The 14197-nt window shown below is 42.6% G+C and overlaps 1 protein-coding gene across 6 annotated transcripts in view; it reads right to left on the minus strand.

Moving 5' to 3' along the window:
- The window catches only part of GRHL2 (grainyhead like transcription factor 2), a 154931-nt gene that overhangs the window by 104213 nt on the left and 36521 nt on the right, over positions 1-14197 (minus strand). For all 6 annotated transcript variants that reach the window (XM_079901192.1, XM_079901191.1, XM_079901188.1 and 3 more), the window contains exons 2-3: positions 11289-11484; positions 3830-3897 (exon numbers count right to left, since the gene is read on the minus strand). In XM_079901192.1, coding sequence (XP_079757318.1) covers positions 3830-3897; positions 11289-11456 — 236 coding nt within the window. In that variant the 5' untranslated portion in view covers positions 11457-11484. The remainder of the gene's footprint in view (positions 1-3829; positions 3898-11288; positions 11485-14197) is intronic.

A 14197-nucleotide genomic window follows, 5' to 3' on the forward strand; every position in this document is an offset into this window, starting at 1 on the left:
CAGTGCTGAACCCAGAGGATGGGATGGGTATCTGGGGGTTCATTATATCATCGTCTTTATTTATGGGTATGTTTGAAAGCTTTCAGAAGAAAACATTTTAAGTAGCTTTTTTGAAAAAAGGTGGGAGCAGGACAATAAGTTAAAGGAAGAGAGTGGAAAGAATATTTTTCACTCTTCTGCAGGCTAAACTCCTTGCAGGAAAAATAATATAATGAGAGGGCTTCCCTGGTGGTGCAGTGGTTGAGAGTCCGCCTGCCGATGCAGGGGACACAGGTTCGTGCCCCGGTCCGGGAGGATCCCACATGCCGCAGAGCGGCTGGGCCCGTGAGCCATGGCCGCTGAGCCTGCGCGTCCGGAGCCTGTGCTCCACAACGGGAGAGGCCACAACAGTGAGAGGCCCGCGTACCGCAAAAAAAAAATAATAATAATAATAATAATAATATAAGGAGAATTTATCATTAGAATATTTTCACTAAATTGAGAAGTACCATCAGCTCGTTGATGTCCTTAGCACTGAATTACTTTCAGGGCTTAAGGAAGTGGTGTAACTGGGCTTACGTAAGACAAGATCTCTCAGATCTCAGACCTCCCGTGCTACAAAGAGAAAGGAAAGGATTCAGAAGATTAATTCTTGCCAGTATAAGATGAAATACTTTCATCTATACTATAGAGTTCTGGGAGAGAGCAGAAGCAAAGAGAAACTTCTTACGAAAAAAGCGTTGTTGATAGCAAAATGATTTTACTAGCAAAGTCCTTGTGGTCAGTAAGATCTTACTTATTTATAGATTATTCTGAATGACACAGAGAGAAAATGCACGTTTTGCATGGAGCCCCGTCTCCAATGTCTGTTCTTTTTAAAACTAGCATGTGCTTTCTGGGGCTTACAGCCATCTCTCATCGAGAGACATATTTGAATAAGATTGGTTCTTCCAAGAATTGGGCTCTCGCAGCTCCTCTCTGTTAAGGAAATCCACTCGCCTCTGAGCTTGCCTCTCAAACAGGACTCGGTATTTTTAGCTTTGATTTTTCAAATAAAACTTCAAAGTAAAGCTTGAGGAAAGAATGGCTCCACATGAACAAAGCCAACAGAAAAATACCTGGACCTCTCTGAGTCGGTCACAGACCTGCAGAAATCATTCTAGAAACAAACCCTTTAAAGAATGAAATCGTGAGTCTATAAACATTCTGGCTTTAAGTAATAACCTGCTTTCATGGCTGTATCAATATAATGAATCTGCATCTAAGACACAGTGAAAATTTAGAAATTCTGTTCAATCTGAATCCAGTAAGCTGATGATGCCAAAACCCAGGCCACCCATTTATATCAGTATTCCCTAAACCTTATTGTTGAGAACATTGCATAGAATGTTAATATATGTTCCTCAAAGAAAGGAGACCATGATAAAATCAGTACTAAAAAAAAAAAATTGCCTAAACAAGACCACCCTGGTGGGTCACAGTCGTGAACACAGTAAAGGCCCCCAAGGGTTCCTCCACTTGTTTAACTGTAACCCACGATTTCTCAAACTCATTTTATCCGGGACCCTTCTGTGGAGGAGTAACTACTAGTACTTGTGGGTAATGTCCTGCAAGTTGGGTGTAGGACGGTTGGTCTACGTTCATTAGCTACCAAAGCAATTATCCACTTCCAGCACTTCTGGGCTTTGCACAAGCACGGTCTTACTGGCTTTGCCAAAATATTCAGAATTAATCAACTCCTCTACAGTTAGAGTCCACTTCAGTCCAAATTTCTTAAGTCTTTAATTCATGCAAAACTCTTGGATTCTAAACAAGAAACACACGTCAAAATATTTTTGGTGTGCTTATCAACAAATAAATAAGCAAACTAATAGAGTTGTGCAAATCTGGTTGAATCGGCACTACCATGAGACAAGGGAACAACAGACTCGGCACCATCCTATAATGTGTAACTGTGCCTCTATAGAATAGCACCCACTTTAAAAGCTGATGCCAGAGAACTCTGGAAGTCATCCCAAAAATGGGTGATCAGAACAAAGTAAGAATTATTGTGAGATATACTGACTCACCTGCAATAGAATTCAAAATTGAACCAAACATTGTAAGGTGAGGAAAAAATGCAAGGCTAAGAAGGGTTCATTGAAATATACTTTTAAAAAATTGGGGGTCATGACATTGAGATTACTTTTCAAAGTGGCGACTTCTGTATACGAACATTTGTAATGATATCATGTCAGCACATGGCACCTTAATTCATGAGTACATTGCAGACCAAATGATATCCTTCCAAATTACATTCAACCGGAAGCCTACTAAGTCATAATCAGTCCATACAGGGTGGTTTGTCTATACCTCACCGCCAGTTTTTTTTTAAGGCACTCCATTGATATCACAAAAATCGGCCTTTAAAATACAATGAGTGGCTATCAGTCTTTAATGTTGTTCTAGAAGATACTTTACCAAAACATGGGCTCTTTTGTCTATTATGATACATACAGAGCACACATCTTAGATTCGTTCCCCTCCCCACCTCCACCCCCCGCGCCTCCCCCAACTTTTCTGTGATGACTGGTATAGGTCTTAGGAGACAGCACTTGCTTAGCCTAATAAATGCTGGCTGGATGGAGGAAAAGTTATAGGACCTGAAGAGCATCAGCCTCTTTCTCCCTGTCATCACTGCTACTCACTAGTGCCCAGGGCCCCAAAGCAGCATAGAGCATCAGAAGATCCCTGTGGAACCACACATCAGATGCAGACAGCCTTGATCTTCTGCTGGGGATGTGCCTTAGAGGTGATACACAGCACAGGGCCACTGATGGGCGGGGTGGCCCCCACCGCTAGTCGTATGACAAGATCACAATGTCACAAGCAGTGCCTATCAAGGCCAGGAAAGATTCTGACATGTGTTTTAGCAGGAGACTTCATTTCTCCTGGCTTCATGTTTCCAAGTGGAAAAACCCCCCAACAGAAAAGCACTGTGGCTTCTCCGTCCCTCCGCAGGGGAAGAGATGTATTTGATTGGTGAGTTTGGGAGAAGTAGCTGAGCAAGGTGGTTCAGACCCTTGTGGTTCCCTCTTTATGTCTGGATCATCTTGGCCAAAGAAAGGGGACACTCCAGTCACCGCGGCCATGCCATCAGTGGCCTGTCCCTTCAGGGAGGCCTGAAGTCCTGCTTGGGACTGGATGAATAGACGTATCTAAGTCAGGACTGAAATGTTACAAATTGCTGGTTCAAAATCACATTCTCTAATTAGCTTCATCAGAAGTAAAATTGATTTTTTTTCCTTTTTAATTTCAATCTGTCTGTTTCTTGTTTTTCAACTGGTTCTTAACTCAGGATTGAAGGAAAGGAGTATGACCTATGGTCTCCTAACATCTTTCCTGCCCCTGCACCCCAACAGTGTCCTCTGCCACCCATGGCTCCCTACCACCTCCTCCCTGAACTGAGATCAGCCTGGCTCCTTCCTCTCCTCCTTATCAAAGACTATCTTCAAATGTCTCACTCCCTCAAGGGCCTCATCGCAGTCATACAGCCATCGACGGACAGAAAAGTTCACGCCAGCAGTAGGCTATCTTGCCTGTATATCACCTCTAACTCTTGGGATCTGCAGCCTCCTTGGAAGATACTGAATGCCCTTTGCAGAATTGCAAAACCAAAAAATACAATTTTCTCTCCCGTCTGAGAGATCCAGTTTTGCTCCAGACTCCAAAAACAGGTAGCAGACATGAAGCTTCTTGACTCCCATATCCTCTCAAGAACAAAAGTTATAGTTTAATACTATTGTTTTCAAAAAACATAGAAAAAGAGTTATCTGGGGAGTCAGGCATATTCCTGTATATATTATCATACCTTTTATCCTGGTCTTCTTGGCTGTCACTTGCTTTGCTTACAGACAGCAGCCTCTTGTCTCGAGGAACCTGAAAACATCACCAGCCATCAGTCAGACTTACGTAGATGCAGAGCTTGACACCAGCATAAGCAAAGAAAAGGAAACGGAACATTCTCCAGAGAACGGTGGCAAATTTGCAATGGCCAGGAGATGGTTAAAGGTAACCAGGCTGATTGGCAATGCCAGTAGACCGGATACAAAAGGGTGATGATCAACGTAGGGCCACAGCAATCCTGATTCTGCTGTGCCCTGCTGACACTGGCAACTCTCTCTGGCTGGACCTGAGCACCTTCTGAGCCCTCCCCACCTCGGCTGGGAGTGGATGAGGGGAAAGGGTAAGAGGATCTGTGCTCTGGAGCAGACAGAAAACATCTTGGAGCTACAACAGGTATCCCGTTAAGGAACAGGGACTGACCCTCCACTCTGATGAGGGACTCCAGGTGCTGACATGCAGGGGGGCAAACTGGGTAGGGGGCTGCACTGTCCAGTGAGGGAGCGCCATCTCATACCTGAGCCAGCCTTCACCTACCCTCCCTAGCTCTCGAACGGGCTCCCACCCTGCTTCTTCTAATGCACTTTTATTATTGACTTCACAACCACAATGCCAACATATTACCTGAAAGATGACTGAAAAAGCGCTACTTGAGAGAAGGGATGCCCCTACCAGCTGTGCTTCTGAACATCACCTGACCGCCCTACCGCATGAAGGACCGCTTACCTACCTCTACCATAGTTCTCGAACACATGAATGGTGGGCTTAGATTTGTTTGGCTGGTTGGATGTTTGGGTTTTTTTTGTTTTTGTTTTTGATTTTGTTTTTTCCTAAATCTCCGGATCTTCCTTCTAGCCAAACACCTTGGCACTCAAAACACAGCCTTCACTATTCTGACATAAGAGAACGTTTATGAGAAGCATCTCTCTTCTGGATTCCGGACTAGCAATCCTCATGGATGGTTTCCACTCACCTGAATATGTATGCAAGCCCAGCTAGCTGGGCAAGGGAGGCAACATAGCAGGGTGGCTAAGAGTCCAGGCCTAGACCTGATTGTTTGGGTTCAAATCTCAGCTCTACCACTTACTAATTCTGCCTCAGTTTCCTCAGCTGTAAAACAGGCATAATGGTAGTCCTATACCTCACAGGGTGTTTAGTAAAATTAAATGAGTTAATTTTTTTAAAGCCACTTAGAGTGTCTGGGAATTTATAAGCATTGGTTAAATAAAAATAAAGTAAATCAATGTCCTTCACTCACATGTCAATGATGAGGGTCTACAATGTAGCAGGCATTACTAAGTGCTAGACAGAAATGAAATAAACATAGCTCCTATCACCTACTGAAAACAACAGATAAACATAAAATTTTAATACCCAGCACACCCATGTTCATAGCAGCATTATTCACAATAGCCAAAAAGTGGAAATGACCCAAATGTCCATCCATCTACAGACGAATGGATAAACAAAATGTGATATATACATACAATGGGATATTATTCAGCCTTAAAGATGAAATTCTGATACATGCTATAATATGGATGACGCTTGAAGACATTACACTAAATCCCGTGTGACTCAAATCCATCAACTTCCCTGTGGATGCCTGCCTCCTGGTTCAGCCCCCGACATCTCTTACCTGAGCTATGGCACCAGCCTAACTGGTCTCTCCTCTCCTTCACTTAACCCCTGCAAATCCATTTGGGATCCATTAAGAAGATCCAGAGTGATCTTTCAGTCTGACCCCACTATGCTCTTACTTAAAACTCTTTAATGCTTCCCGTTATTCTCAGGAACATGGCCTCCAAAAACTCTTCTGCCTCAGCTTGGGCCACCCCCATCACTGCTGTGTCTACAGCCACACAGCGTCTCTGACCATGCAATGCTCCTTCTTGCAGCAGAGCCATCACACAGTCCCCTGCCCCACCCTACCCATGCCTTCTCTAAGCTAACTTGTGAGCTTACTTCGAGAACCATCTAAATGTTCATATCCAAGATTAGACTACAATCTCCACGAGTGTCCACCTTGTGCATGGTTATGTCCCAAGCGCCTGGAATGTAGCAGGCCCTCACTAAATTCTTGTTGAAAGGATGACTGAATCAATCAAAATGGCCTGCAAAAAGTAGAATCAAAGAAATAGGAGAAATAGGGATTCCAAACACTAAAACGTATTAGTAACTCCCAAAGACTCCTGGAAGTGAACATTAGTGTTGCTAAGATGCACTGATGCCAGCTCTGGGCAGCCTGCTCAGTCTACAGTACTGGGCACAAGGTGACAAAGGGAAACCTTTGGGTTTGCTCCCATCTGGGCCAGGCTGAACCATGTTTACCTTTGGCTTCCCAAAGACTGTCCTTAGAGAAACTGAGACCTCTGAACTCAGGCCCCGTTCTCAAGTCTAGACCCACAATACTGTCTATCAGACATCCCTACCTAGACATCCTACAAGCGCATCAAACTCAACATACAATTATCCTTTTCCCCAAAGCCCTTCTTCTGTACTCTGCCTTCATTAATCTGAGAGTCAGCTTAGATATTATGACCCTAATTATAGGGTTCTCCCACCAAATCTCACACACACACACACCACACACACACACACACAATCAGTTGCCAGCTTTTTTTTTTTTTTGCGGTACACGGGCCTCTCACTGCTGTGGCCTCTCCCGTTGTGGAGCACAGGCTCCGGACGCGCAGGCTCAGCGGCCATGGCTCACGGGCCCAGCCGCTCCGCGGCATGTGGGATCTTCCCGGACAGGGGCACGAACCCGCGTCCCCTGCATCGGCAGGCAGACTCTCAACCACTGCGCCACCAGGGAAGCCCCAGTTGCCAGCTTTTATTCAAACAAATACTCAGTGATTTCTTGAACATACTGCTTTGTCTCTATGCAGTATGGCTGACTAAACAGAGCGGCTGATTCAGAGAGAACCTCACAAATGCTGACCCAGGAACAGCTACCATCATGTCTTACTTTAGGGCTTCATCATTTTTTATCTGGACTATTGCAACGAACTGTTCACTGGATTCTCTGCTCATAACCCACCTCCCTGCTGTTGCTGCTGTTGCTGTAATATGTATAAATCATTTCTCCAATCTACCAGGCTTATGTTCAAAATCGTTCAGCGATGGAGAAAATGATGCCAAATAATATGACAGAAAAACTACAGGCAATTTCACTTTCTTCTTTAAGCTTCCCTGAATTTTCTATAATGTATATGTATAAGCCAAAAATAAAAAGCTGATTTCAGCAGCTTATGAATATTTCAACAGCTTATGAATATTTATTAAATCACTTATTCACTCATTCATCTAGATAATGTGAATTTAAATCATTAAAATACATAAAAAACAGGACTTCCCTGGTGGCACAGTGGTTACGAATCCATCTGCCAATGCAGGGGACATGAGTTCAAGCCCTGGTCCAGGAAGATCCCGCATGCCTCAGAGCAGCTAAGCCCGTGCACCACAACTACTAATCCTGTGCTCTAGAGCCCGTGAACCATAACTGCTGAGCCCGCGTGCCACAACTACTGAAGCCCGTGCGCCTAGAGCCCGTGCTCCACAACAAGAGAAGCCACAGCAATGAGAAGCCCATGCACCGCAAAAAAGAGTAGCCACCGCTCGCCGCAACTAGAGAAAGCCTTCGCCTGCCAATGCAGGGGACGCATGCCGCGCAGCGGCTAGGCCCGTGAGCCACAGCTGCTGGGCCTGCGCGTCCAGAGCCTGTGCTCCACAACGGGAGAGTCCGCAACAGTGAGAGGCCCGCGGACCGCAAAAAAAAAAAAAAAAAAAAAAAAAAATTTCAGGTGTCCAACATAGATTCCCAATTTTTATAGGTTATATTCCATTTATAGTTATTATAAAATATTGGCTATATTCCCTGCATTGTACAATATATCCTTGTAACTTATTTATTTCATACGTAGTAGCTTGTACCTCTTAATCCCCTCCCACTATCTTGCCCCTCCCCCCCTCCATTGGTAGCCACTAGTTTGTTCTCTACATATTTAAGTCTGTTTCTGTTTTGTTATATTGACTAGTTTGTTTTCATTTTTTAGATTCCACATATAAGTGATATCATACAGTGTTTGTCTTTCTCTGACATTTCACTTAGCATAATGCCCTCCAAGTCCATCCATGATGTTGCAGGTGACGAAATTTCACTCTTTTTTACGGCTGAGTACTACTCTATTGTATTTATATACCTCATCTTTATCCATTTGTCAGCTGATGGACACTTGGGTTGCTTCCATACCTTGGCTATTGTAAATAGTGCTGCTATGAACACTGGGGTGGATGTATCTTTTCAAATTAGTGTTTTCATTTTTTTCAGATATATATCCAGGAGTGGAACCTCTGGGTCCTATGGTGGTTCTATTTTTAGTTTTTTGAGAAACTGCCATGCTGTCTTCCATAGTGGATGCACCAATTTACATTCCCGTCAACAGTATAAAGGGTTCCTTTTTCTCTGCATCCTCAAATTGAGTTTTATGTAAACTCTCTACTCTGCATTACAAAATATTTACAGAAAGCAGTATTTCAACTTTCCTCTACATTTTAAAAACGTGCAAGAGGAGAGGTAATCCAGGTACCATACTTACTAATACTTTATCCTCTGAACCTGTGGGAAATAAAATATGTTGTTTTCCTAAATTACTAATGATTTTTGTTTCAAGGTGTGTTTCTCTTTTTCATTAATATGAAAGAACTGCCATCTAATACAGATGCCTGAAATTATACCCATTTCACAGTAGTAAAATCTACATTTAAAAAATAAGAAAAATATATTTTTTCAAAGTGTATCTTAATGTATTTCTTCAAAGTCTTATAAAAGCATTAACTAACGTATTTGTTTAACACAGTTATAAAAGTTACCAAAAAATGTAGTAATGACCCAAGTGATTAAATCAGGGTCATTTTAATATGTTACTAGATTTTAAAGATTGATAAAGGTATCAATTTTTCACAGCAGGGGAAGGAGAAGAGGGGACGAAGTGAGAGAGTAGCATTGACATATATACACTACCAAATGTAAAATGGATGGCTAGTGGGAAGCTGCTGCATAGCACAGGGAGATCAGCTCGGTGCTTTGTGACGACCTTGAGGGGTGGGATAGGCAGGGTGGGAGGGAGGCTCAAGAGGGAGGGGATATGGGGATATAAGTATACATATAGCTGATTCACTTTGTTGTACAGCAGAAACTAACACAACATTGTAAAGCAATTATACTCCAATAAAGATATTTTTTTAAAAGGTGTCAAGTTTTAAGTATTTTTTATAATAAAGGAAAATTGCTTTGTGATTCCTTTCTAGGGATGAGACCATTTCTGAACATTACATATTAACACAAAAGTCCAATAGAGCTGAACCCTCAAGAGGTAGCCTATAACATGAAGCGGTCTAACGTGATAAGTTCTGTGTTTCTATACCGTCCTCAATACATTCTGAAAATTTTGACTCCAAAACGTTTAGAATTCATCCCTGTGTTTTTCAAATAAGCTCCTTAGTCAAAAAGGATTAAAATATATAAAACCACAAAGAAAAGAAGAAAGGAAAGCCTGCCAAGAAACCATCTTTGTTTTTAGGCCCGGTTTTTTTCAGGCGATTCCTGTTCATTGTAGGAAACTGCCCTGCTTACACGGAATGGAGGTTAGACCCTAAAATATCCTTTCATCTGGACTCCAATTCCCAAAGTTAAAGCCCTTTCTTGCTATGTCAGGAGACGTGTTGGGAGTTGTACAGCTTCACAAGAGAGCTGTCGAAATCGGCCAACTCCAGCTCCGTTGGTAAAGGGGAAAAAAAATCACCCTAGACTGGCAAGGGTACCAGTGGAATGCCTTTCCCATATTTCTCCAGCACTTTCCAACCATAAAAAATGCATTTATTTGAGTTAATAATATCCTCATTTAAAGTAGCCTGGATGGGCCAACCTATCAGTTACTCATACCTCATGTTTCATCTTAAATAAGCACAACTTGGCTTGGCTTTCATTCTTCTCCCCATGGAGGGAGCCCTCCTGAGTGATTTAATAGAGAAAATGGGAAGAAGCTGGAAAAGGAATGAGTAACTTTAGAGAATTTTGGTGAAAGAAATAGGCCCGGGGGCAGTGCCAGAGTCAATGGTGGTGGAAGATCGTTGTAAAACACAAAAACCCTGGTTTAGGAGAGACCCAGGGGACAACACAACTTGCAGAAGTGAGACCACTGGGAGGAATCAGGAACTGGGAAGCAGGGAGGAAACAGGAAGCTAAGACTGGTGCTTACCGAAAGAAAAATGATTCCTCTTGGGTGACTTTCTCATGATGGAGGGAGAGGGGAAGAGGGGGATTTAGTTCTTATTCTAAAATAAAGAGTTCACTAAACACGGCCATTCTCACCTTTGTGCCAATAGCATCGTAAGCCCACAGTGTTTACAATCAAGTCAGGCAATAAATATCCTCCTTCAGTAAATACCTGTTGAGTTTTTACACTTCATTGGTTCTAAGGGAGCAGGTCATACCAGATACAGTCCTTTATAGTTGAGGCAGACCATTGTTTGTTGTTCGATTTCCTGAAATACTCCTATTTTGAAAGTACCTATGGCAGGTATTTTTGTAATGCAAGCGAATTACATTCACTTTGTTTTAAGGGTTTTTCAAAATAAATATTGAGTTTTTCAAAATAAATATTTTCAAAATAAATATTCAAAATAAATATTGAAACAAATGGAGACAGATTTTGGAATTGCTGCAAAAGCCTACCACTAAAGTATTCATTGGTGTATTCCTTACAAAACTGAAAAATCTAGAAACCCTGATGTTTCTTATAAAATGGAAAATCTAAAAGCAACCTAGAGAGCTCCCTGGTGGTCCAGTGGTTAGGACTCGGCGTTTTCGCTTCTGTTTTCACTGCCGAGGGCCAGGGTTCAATCCCTGGTCGGGGAACTAAGATCCTGCAAGCTTGTGGCACGGCCAAAAAATTAAATTAAAAAAAAATTTTTTTAAAGGTTCTCATTACTTAATTTTAAAATAAAATAAGATAAAAGCAACCTAAATGCCCCAGAACGGAGCAATGACTAAATTATGGTACAGCCACACAATGTAATATTCTTTATTCACCAAAAATCATAAAGTAAAAATGGCAACAAAGAAGGATTTGCAATATGATATGAAGTAGAAATTAAACGTAGGTAATATGTATGCTTGTAAACAGAGGGCACAGAAATAATCATCCTAAAATGGAAACTCCCTCGGGGGGGGTGTGGTAAAGTCGTGCTTTATAGATGGGAAAGCAGAGACGCAATGAGAACAGGAAGAGGCTGAATTCCAGAGCGAGTGTGGCAATGCCATTCATTCTCTGGCCTGGGATGAAGAATCTGGCCCCTCTGCCCACTAGAGAGGGGAGGCCCTGGAGGCAGAAAGTGGAGGGAGGCAGGGCTTCAGGTCCTACCTTGTAATAGTCATACAGCAGGCCAAGGGCGGCAGCACTGTCCTCATCACCGTTGATACTCATCATCGCCTTGGTGGCCGCCGTCAGGGGGTTCTCCAAATACGACTTCCAGGCTTCATCCTCACTGGTGTAGGCTCTTCGGGTATTAAATGGAGGGTCACTGGGCATGGGCACTAAGGCCACCAGTCGTTTATTACTGTGCAAGCAAGAAAAACACGAGGTGCATTATCAAAGAAGCATTCCTTTGATATCCGCTAAAAAATACACATTATTTGGTTAATTTGTACTTCCCCAGAATGGAAGAGAGGGCAGATTAAGACTAAAGTGACTGCCCCATTGCATTGATAAAGCCACTGATTTATTTCTCTACTGCCCATGAGAAGTAATAATGGTCTTTCAAAGGTAGCACAGAAGTAGTGTAAGTTGGTTTCCTTCACACTTGGCTTTTCATGTCCAATCACTTCAGAAGCCAAATCATTTTCTTTGATTATTCTTCATTAGTGAATAATAAAATGAAAAACTGAGAGGGAGCAGGTTTCATTTAACTCTCTGAGTTCTAATGTATAAATATGTGCGATACATTAAATGTAATCAACATGTTAACGGTTATTAAAAACTATTTTATCCAGTTTAATTTGTACTATAATTGCTAGCAAATTATAGACCAATCCAAGTCCCTTAATTTAAAAAGGCAATAGAAGCTACTTTGCAAACAAGACGCATTGCAGATATGCTGCATAACAGGGATACAAAGGAACAGGAAAAGAGACGAACTCTGTATATGAATCCTGTGTTGCCGTGGGATCCTACTATATTTAAAGGACATAGAAGCTACAGGTTGTAAAAAATCATCATGGGGAGTGAGGAGGGCACCTGGAGAACCTTCAGTAGAGGCAAAAGAGGAGGCTGGAGTCATCTGTCCGTCCTAACCAAGCCAGGCTCAGGTAAAGCAGCAATTGACTATCAAAGCGATTTCTTAAGGAGGATGCGATAGTAACTTAAATACTCACAAACCATGACAGTCCTCAGCAGCTCCCCAGCCTTGTTCATTGAAGTGAAACCAAAAAGTAACCATGAGACACTGTATTTCAGTAACACCTATGTCCACGCATAGTAACATGACACAGACAAGTAACAGGATTGCAAAGGCAACATGTATACCGATCAGTGGAAATTCAGTCACCAAGAGCCTTCTGATGGGCCTTCAGTCACAGACGTCCCTTTTTGCTGATATTTCTACAGGGCCTTCTGATAGTAGATGGTCTCCCCGTTCACTTTGTGATAGAAAACTGGTATGAACTCCCGACAAAGGCTGTGTTGAGGGCCCTTTATGTGGAGGCATGGTGCCACACATCGGTGTAGGGTCAGAAAATGACACTGACATTGGTAACATATGTTTGGGGGCCGGGTGGGAAATCCACACTGAGCAGAGTGGAGTTTCAGACTATCTCCAGGCCCCTGGTTTGAACTTTGTGCCAGGGGCTTGGTGGAACTGATTGGGAAGAAAGAGAAAATGACCCAACTGTAAATTAATTGGATTAAAAGGTAAAATCAAGTTTCTGGAAGTAAACAGGAAAACCCTGGTAGAAGGCCTTTCTAACCATTAGGTAGTCTGGTGACATGGAACAGCACAGGCCCTGGAAGTGAGTCTTTGTTCACCACTTACAGTGGAGGAAAACTGCCTGAGGTTCGGTTTCTTCACGCCTTAAATAAGGACAACACTATTCTTAGTTTCTTAAGGAACCTCCATACCGTTCTCCATAGTGGCTGTACCAATTTACATTCCCACCAACAGTGCAAGAGGGTTTCCTTCTCTCCACACCCTCTCCAGCATTTATTGTTTGTGGATTTTTTGATGATGGCCATTCTAACTGGTGTGAATGGATAACCAACAAGGACCTACTCTACAACACAGGGAACTCTGCTCAGTATTATGTAACGACCTAATTGGGGAAAGAATTTGAAAAAGAATAGATACATGTATATGTATAACTGAATCACTTTGTTGTACAACTGAAACTAACACAACATTGTTAATCAGCTATACTCCAATATGAAATAAAAAGTTTTTTTAAAAAAAGACAGCAATGCCCACCCTACTTACCTCACAATGCAATTGTAAGAATGGAATAAAATAATGAATAAAATAGAGGTCTGTAAAGTGCACAATGTTATACAATAACAGGTATTACTATCACAGCACAGTTCTATATTCCCGTAGTTTGTGGGTATAGCAATTTTTGGTTATAATGCAGAAGTGCTAAAGATAATCATTAATTAAAGGGAGACTGAAGTTGTTCATTTAGCTATTTTGATTGAGAGCCCAATAGATGCCAGACACCATGCTATTTGTGGAGGATGCAATGGCAAATGACACAGGCACTGCCCTGTAGCCCAAGTAGCTTGCAGTCCAGCGGGGGAAAGAAAACACCACTGTTAGGATTTCCCTGGTGGTGCAGTGGTTAAGAATCCGCCTACCAATGCAGGGGACACGGGTTGGTCACTGGTCCAGGAAGATCCCACATGCCGCGGAACAGCTAAGCCCATGTGCCACAACTACTGAGCTTGCACTCTAGGGCCCATATGCCGCAACTACTGAGCCCTCATGCTGCAACTACTGAAGCACATGTGCCTAGAGCCCGAGCTCTGCAACAAGAGAAGCCACCGCAATAAGAAGTCCACGCATTGCAACAAAGAGTAGCCCCCACTTGCTGCAACTAGAGAAAGCCCACGCGCAGCAGTGAAGATCCAACGCAGCCAAAAAAGAGAAAGAAAAAAAGAAAGCACCGCTGTTACAAGAGCAATGAGTGTGAGAAATGAACAGTGTCATGAGTGAGGTTATATGACAGAGGGGACTAACCTAACCAGAAGATCAAGGAGGAAGCAAAGTTTCGACAAAGACCTGAAGG

This window comes from Stenella coeruleoalba (genome assembly GCF_951394435.1).
Source record: "Stenella coeruleoalba genome assembly, chromosome: 17".
In the NCBI taxonomy this organism is placed as follows: domain Eukaryota; kingdom Metazoa; phylum Chordata; class Mammalia; order Artiodactyla; family Delphinidae; genus Stenella; species Stenella coeruleoalba.